The sequence below is a fragment of the Olea europaea genome, chromosome 11 (assembly GCF_002742605.1).
Source record: "Olea europaea var. sylvestris chromosome 11, O_europaea_v1, whole genome shotgun sequence".
Lineage (NCBI taxonomy): Eukaryota > Viridiplantae > Streptophyta > Magnoliopsida > Lamiales > Oleaceae > Olea > Olea europaea.
Genome location: NC_036247.1, coordinates 5083549 through 5091788, shown reverse-complemented (window position 1 = coordinate 5091788; position 8240 = coordinate 5083549). Strand labels below are relative to the sequence as shown.

At 30.2% G+C, this 8240-nt stretch overlaps 1 protein-coding gene across 2 annotated transcripts in view; it reads right to left on the bottom strand.

Moving 5' to 3' along the window:
• The window catches only part of LOC111403088, a 6535-nt gene extending 3124 nt beyond the window's left edge, over nt 1-3411 (bottom strand). The window contains exons 1-4 of one of the 2 annotated variants that reach the window (XM_023031459.1): nt 3101-3411; nt 2596-2701; nt 1774-1818; nt 636-744 (exon numbers count right to left, since the gene is read on the bottom strand). In XM_023031459.1, the coding sequence (XP_022887227.1) occupies nt 636-744; nt 1774-1818; nt 2596-2701; nt 3101-3148 (308 nt within the window). In that variant the 5' untranslated portion in view covers nt 3149-3411. The remainder of the gene's footprint in view (nt 1-635; nt 745-1773; nt 1819-2595; nt 2702-3100) is intronic. The other variant, XM_023031458.1, reaches the window with a different exon arrangement.
• Between the last annotated feature and the right edge of the window lie 4829 nt (nt 3412-8240).

The following is an 8240-nucleotide window of genomic DNA, read 5'->3' as shown; positions in this document are numbered from 1 at the left end:
AGAATGTCAATATTTTTTTTTTTTTTTTTTTTTTTATAAGATTTATTATAACGTTAGACATGAATTAAGATTATTGCAAATGGAACTTTTATTTTCGTTATGGAAATCATTTTTGGCCCTTGTTTAAGCCACATTATTTTCATAAGAATGCTTTTTTGAATAATGTATTAATGGAAAATGTGTGGTTAAAAAATAAGGAAAATTTTTGAATTTGCATATGATATAATTTTATTGAAGAATGTATGGTTGAAATAATGTCAAATAACTGTTTAAAAATGTATTTCTTTGAAAGAATGTGGGTCAGACTAGGCCTTATTCAAGTCATTTTAATGTCTCATATGATAATTTATATGTATGGGTCGCACTCGGCTTGTTTAGGCTTCAGGTAGTCACATTATTATGGATATGATAAATATTCAATCAGTTACTCTGGATTGAAGAGTCCCCCAAGATCGCCAGAATATATGAAATCAAGTATAATACAATCTGGTAGCTCTAAGCTTAGATTTCTTCTTATTAGTTTCAGAAATATTTTAAAAATTGATGCTTTTGCAGTCTCAATTATTTTAATAACCTCAGATAGTTACTCACATGAAAAGTTTAACACAGATTAACAAATTCTGGTAAGTACGTACACATTTGCCAATTCCATTTGCATCCGACTCCCCTCCAAGGAAAGAATGTGTTCAATGGAAGAATCAAGCGATCTACCAAATTTCCATAATCCAGAAATAGCAGCAACTCCTACATGTAAAAAATCAATGTATTATCAATCTTTCCTCCTCTATGAATAATAAACAGCCGCAGCAAGCTATCACAGGAATGTAAATATGTCGGTACATGAATTCGCAGATGGACATTTGTACTTGTCTCACACTTTTATATTTTCTTTATTATTATGTAATTAAGTGTTTTGACAGAGATTCCACAATTTATAAACATGTTTTGGATAGAGTTTCCACAATTTGTAACAGATGCTAGTAAAAGACAGCATCTTATTACAGTATCAGACCCATGCCCTAAATCATATTCACAGCATACAGTGCTTGTACAGTTCAAAAATTAAGATATTGATTTGTTTTAAAACTGATTAAAGAAGCTGTAATAGTTATACTCCAGGAATAAAGCAAAATTAGTAAATGAAGGAAAAAATATAGATTCTTTCTCCCCCTGATTTATTCGAACCATTCCTATTCATTATGCCAAGCAGATGAAAGACGAGGCAATAATTGACAAAACTAAAATATATTTTTTTCTAAATAGATAAATATTTTAGGGAAATGCAATCCAGTAAAGACATTATAATACTACAAATATATTGGAGGAAGAAGAACTTGCTTTAGCATATTAGTGATCAAAGTTAATAGTGAGTTGTCATGCAATTAATATCCGCATACACAATTCTGCATCTGTGTAAGCAGGCATCTCTCTATGAGAACTGTGATTATACATATAATGCATCAGAACTTGACTTTTAGTTGTCGATTCGATTTCTTTTTTAACACATTATATAGCTTATTCCTAAGGGTCTAAAGAAGATGCCTAAAAGATAAAGAATATTGAAGGAAGTAGAAGAGTGCACATCTCTCTTATCTCTTCCAAAATGGTTACAATTCAACTCATGTTGTCATGAAAGATAAAAATAACTAACCAAATAGTATAAATTCATTTTTTCTTCTATAAAAGATCCACAAGTTAAGTTAGAACATTGATATACAAAATATACATGTAGATCAATAGAAAAGAACGAATGATGGCAATAATGTCACTTACCCAGTGTAAAATTAAAGCGAACTAGATTACTTAGCCTTTGGGTTGCTGCCAAAAAGGATAACATAATTAGGTTATGCAATTCATTGTTATACAATGTATCACATGACAAACTAAACAAGAAGTTAAGTTTTATTCCAAAGACAATTGGAGTCTGCTCGGTAAAGCCTTTTTGCCATTAGCATTAATTAAAACGTCCACAACACACACAGTCATTCATCCACGTACAAAAGAAAAAAGGTGAGTCATGTAAAATAAGTGCTTAGAATTTTTTTCCATTCCATATATATCCTTTGGCCTTACACGCACAACGTAACTTATAATCATAACAGTGCCATGATAATTTCAAAGTCCACGTTACACCTAACAGATTCTACCAGAGATCAGAAAATATGGTACAATCATTTGCAATTAGAATCTAAAGCTACCTAATGAAAAAGGAACACACAAAGTAATATCCAAACAATGCAACCCCAATGACAACAAAACTAAACTTAGCATCTTTACCCCCATTTTATCATGAATTTCCACTGAACTAATTTCCCTTACTGTCTCGCACGTGCTAACTTAACATAAGATTTACTTTTTTAAATAAATTAGATCAAGAAAATAGTTAAATTTACACCCTTAACCATATATCATGTACCCATTTCCTCTTCTTATACTTTACAACCGAGCACGAGAACCCACTGTCCTCAATATTATTTATTGGCTTTCCACGCTGAAATTAAAAATCCATCCAGTGACCTTAATTACATAGACATGCATATATTACAAAACAAAACATTGAACGCATAATATCAATGTAAATTGTCAAGAATGTACCTAACCAAGTAGTGACAGAACCACCACCAAAGCCAATAGTGAAATCTCTCATAGCCTGAGCCTTACATGCCAAGAGTATATTTGCTTCTTGACTTGTCAATTTCTCCTGCTCATTTTCAACATAATTTTTGAAAATGGGAAATACTAATGAGAAACCAACTAAAATAACAAAAATAAATAAATAAATTTATACATCTATTAAGCTATACTGTAAATGTAGCATCCAAATAAAAATGTTCTATGCGTAGTCGCAAATAATAATCTGCTGCGCACATTACTTCTTGTCAATTTTTCCGACCCATTTAATCATTATTTTCAAAATGAACAACGACAAAGGAAATGCAAACTAAAATCAAAAAACCATTTCGAAACGTGCAATCATCGGTCAAACAGAAAAATGCAGCTTTAATTGCCAAAAAAGTTCATATTTCAGAAATATTCAAGCGGAAGTACAGGCTTAATTTGAGTAAATAAATGGGCGACAAAACGAAAGATTCAAAAATACCTGTCTGGATCGGAGAATCCTTTCGAGATCGAATAGAGCTTCACCCATTTTTCAACTCCTATTGTCTGAAGTGTAAGGACGTTTGTACCTGAGCAATCGATTTCAGATTTCGCCCCCAAATTGGATGTGGAATCGATTTCGATATCGTTCTTTTTGCAATAGGAAATGAGTCCTAATTTATTCTAACTGTAGCTAGAACATCCTGAATTTACTTTTTGGACATGCATAGTCCTTGATCTTTCTTTTTCGTTGATGAAAAATGTTTGTTGTTTCACCATTTATAAATTATTTTACAAATTGATGGGGACGAAGATCAATTGAATTAAAATTGCTAAAAAAGATTTTTTACCACTTAAATGATCGTGCTCATGTGATGTGGTTTAATGATAAAAAGAAATTGAGATATTTTTTTATTTGATTGGTTAGACCGTGACTGAGTCAAATTTCATCATATTATCTGTTGATAAACAAATTTGTAAATTATGATCTAAACGTAGTACAATTATTTTTTAATACTAATATACAGTTTTTTCAAGGTGGAATTCAACCATGGAGACCAATTTCAAACGAAGCACTTGTTTGAATCCCTTTTTTTGCTATAAAATGTATTTTGGAATAGTAAATTAATAGAGAATATGTTGTTAAAAAATAAGAAAAATTTTCGAGTTTACTTGAAATATTATTTTATTGAAAAAATTACTATTGAAAATAAAAGATCATATTTTCAAAATAATGGGATCAAATAAAAGCTAAATGAAAAATAAGTTAAACCTACATAAAATAAAACTTAGTACTACTTTTACATGCCCCCCGGGGCATAACCCAATCGTGCAAAGGACAAAAGTGAGGTAGTCTCAACTTTACTGACAATCGCAGTGTGAGTGTTCGATTCTTGATATATGGAATTGGACTGTTTGTGGGCACCAGTGTACGGGCAAACTCTTGTTCCCTGGCCTGCTGCATCCCGCGATTTACTTTCCTCACGAAACTCCAGGGACGGGCGGTGGGAGCCCTCAAGATTGAGGTTCAACGTTTTTTTTAGCACTATTTGTACATAATGATTTATAGATTGATGATGTGAATAATATTAAGTATGAACTAACTTCGTTTCATTTCATTCTCACTCTCTCTCCTCCCATCACACACACACACACACACACACACACACACACATCGATAAATGTATTTTACACAATATGAATAATTGATGAATAATTGATGACACAATATGAATAATTGATGACAAATATATTGAAATATAGCTGAATTCTATATAAATCATGTTTTGCAGTACATTGATGAATATGGTGGAATTTTGAAGAAACAAGCGAAAAAAATGACTAAATTATAAGAAATCCAATATTCTGGGACCAAAGTGCAAATAGTCGAAAAATGACCTGGAATGAGAAATGAAGATGTGAAAGAGGCGAAAATCAATTTAGCAAAAGACATGACGTATTGAAACAGGAAGTGATAAAAGAGGTCAAAAAATGAGAAAATGGAATTCGAGGACCAAAACGCAAAGAATGAATTTTCATTTGAACTATGTCATAGCATAGTTATATTCACCATGTAGTCGCATGACATGCTTCAAGGAAATTCGGGGTTGAATTTCATTGAACTATGCCATAGCACGTGATTGTACTATGTTATAGTGTAAAGCCCCGAAAATTCACATATACTAGAATTTATTTACTTTCATACTATATTTTTAAATTTCGAAAGTTAGGGGACTAAAATGATAAATACAATAAATTCAATTTTAATTAGATCAAATATTTAAATATAGATAGAGTAATGATAAATATATCGATATTGTACTCGTTGGATAGCTTGTAATTAATTATGTATATTAGGTCCAAGAAAAAGTCGATTCGGATAAATAAGCTCCAAGACATTTCAGTTTGAAAAAGGTAGATGAAACTAGTTTTACAATTTAATTTTAACCTTTGATGAAAATGTACCCATCACATGTCACGTGTATGGAGTGTTTCATTTTTATTTTGAATTGGTTGGGAGTTGTTAGTGCACGTGTATTTTAAAATATAGATAGGTAGTTTTATTTTAAAATAATTTATTTGACTAGGTTGTTGGGAGATGATAGTGATAGGTTACCATGTGTTGATTAGATGGAGAGGAAATAGTGATTGTATAGAATTGAGACTCTTTATGGGGGGAAAAATACGTTTCTTTGAAAGACTTTTAGGCTTATTAAAATTCAATATTCTCTTTCACCTCTAGACACCCATATATTGTGATAGCAGCAAAAAAACTGATTTATTACGAGATAGAATATTGAGGTGCAGTGTTTTTCTATCGTGTTTAAATATTTTTTTTCATGTTGACGAATTTTGTACTCATGAAAGTTAAAGTTATGATGTGATATGCTATGATATAAATTATATGACTATTTCGGTACAATGATATGATATAATATGATATGAGCTCTTACATTTAAAGATATGAGACGGTATATGTTTTAATATTTTTATACGAGATCGCACCATTAATTTTATATCCTACTGAGTATTTTCATGTACTCACCATTTTCCCTACTTCTCACAGATTAGAACGGGTCGTTGGTTAGCGGGCGATGCGGTGGAGTTGTGATGTCAAAAATTATGGAATTCAAAATAAATAAATTCTGAGTAATATGATTATGAAATTTTATTTATTTATTTTTTAACGTTATTTCAGTTTTATCTTCATGTTAAATTTGCAATTTAATATTTGGGACATGGTTCAGTTAATTATGTTTTCCATAGGCTTTATTTATTTTATAGATGAAACTAGAAAGATTTTCATGTAAAATGTTTGACATAATTTATTTAATTATGAAATAAAGGTTTTAGTAACGATCTTAAATCTTTAAATTTTGGGTCGTTACATATAGCATAGTACATTTTGGAGGCAAAATTCTTGTTTCCTTATACAACTCTAACTCTTATGGAAACATGATTTGGGACATCTTTAAAGGCTTGGGGTTGTCCATAATTAGTTTACTACGCATTATAACACATTTCAAGAGATTTGGGAGCATAGAAGGGGGCAGAAAATATGAAAATTGATTTCAAGATGCGAAGATTCAATTCAAGATTTATTTTGGTTATGTCGTTTTTTCAATATTTCTTTTGTTTTCTTCTTCTTAACACGCTAGACTAAATTTGTTTGTGCTAGGGAAATGATGAATTGTGTATATACGAGTTTTTAGCCTTTTGTTTTACATATTTGACATTGAAAACATGTTTTTGGATATTGAATTTTTATATGATTTTCTTTTTTCCACAATTATTATGCACGGTAGTTGTGTGGATGTAGTAGCTTATTTGCATTTGAAAGAAGGTAAATATGCTCGATATAATATAAATCGTCATTAGGTTTAATATATGATAGAAATATACCGCCATGCCTTATGCGAATTTTTAAGTGTTCATAAAAATTCTTACATTACTAGTGTGTGTCTCGTGCGTTGCACAAGTATTGTATAGACTATGTTATTATTAGCGTGGAATGTGTAATTTTTTTTTTAATGTTTTAAGTTTTTGAAAATGAGAAATTACTGAAATGTAAATTGAAGAGAAAGTAATTTCATTGAAAACTATAAAATAACTACAAGTCACACCAAAAATATATACTATATTATTCAAAATGAATTGGCTTGATTTTTCAGCTATTTCAAAAGATAATACTGTTGAATTTTTTCATTCCATTTTCTACTCTATTTTTTCTTTCATTTTGTCTGATGTAAATGGATTTGAACTGGGACTTTCTGACTGGTGAATAGCTGATTTGAAAAGAGTTTTTTATTCTGGAGGGGACCAATTGTCATCCGCATCTATGTCAAAATTTTTCAAATTTTTTTCATAATCAATATTCTTTTGATGGCATTCTTGTTTTTCATCTACAATTAAACATTCGATGAAGATGATGTCAAATTTGTAATTGGATGAATTAAGTTCTACTTGAGTCGCTTTGAGATAGAATGCTCTTTCAATGTTTTGCATTTTCCCAATTATATCTCCAAAATCTGTTTGTGAACCATGTATAAAAAATATGAATGTTATGAAGAAACCGATCAAATATACCAAAATAGAGATTGGAGAAGACTGTAAATTATTACAAAGTTTGTTTCTTCCATCAAAGTTTGTGCATCTGTGAATATAAGTTTTTCTGCAACTTCACCAATTGCACTTGCATTATACATCTTGTGACATCTGATAATTGGACATATGCTCTTACTCTGAAATAAAGAGAGTAATTATTTATTTATGTAGGAATAAATAAATAAATATATTATTATTATTAGAAAAGTGTGGAAAAATATATTTTACCGAGGAATAGCTTTGGAATTGAAACTTTTACAGAAAATACAAACATATATTTCACCAAAATCAACGCTTGATCGTCGATAACAATTGTTGCAAGCCATATACCAACATTTCTGATCTATGTTTTTCATTTATGCAGTGACATTCACCCAATAAAATTTTCTCTAAAAAAGAAAATTGTAACTTATAAAGAAACATAAATAGAAACCATAATTTTATTGTGTACTGGAATATATAAATACCGATAAAAGTCGGCCTTGTAGATTTTGAATTAAGGTGATTTTGTTGTGCATTGGAGGAGGCAATTTTGTAGGAGATTTTTTAGTGTATGGCTTTTTCAAAATGAATTCATCGATTTTGTCTAAATTTATATCTTTCCTGAAAGAATGAAAGAGTAAATAAGCCGAATAAAACCATAATAATTGTAAGTGGACGGATATACATACATACCATTCAACCAACTTTTGTACTGCAACGAAAGGGTATTCATGAAGAATGTACTACGAATTTTTGTGGAGAGTTTTAAACCTATACAATTCATTAATGTAAGATATGAAATGCATTTTTAAGCAGAGTTTAAATAAGGAAAAATAATATAAACTTACCCAAAAAGAGGCGACCTTTAGCTTTGTTGCAAAGATTACTAGTTTTTTGTCAATATTTTCTGAGAATAATTTGCATTTTCTGTCAACAAATGAATCCCACAGTGTCAACATCACTGTTTTGAATTTTTGGTCCAGAAGTATTACATCTTGTACCCAAGTTTGGTTGCCATCATTTGATTGAATTAATCGTTTAGGCATTATATCAAT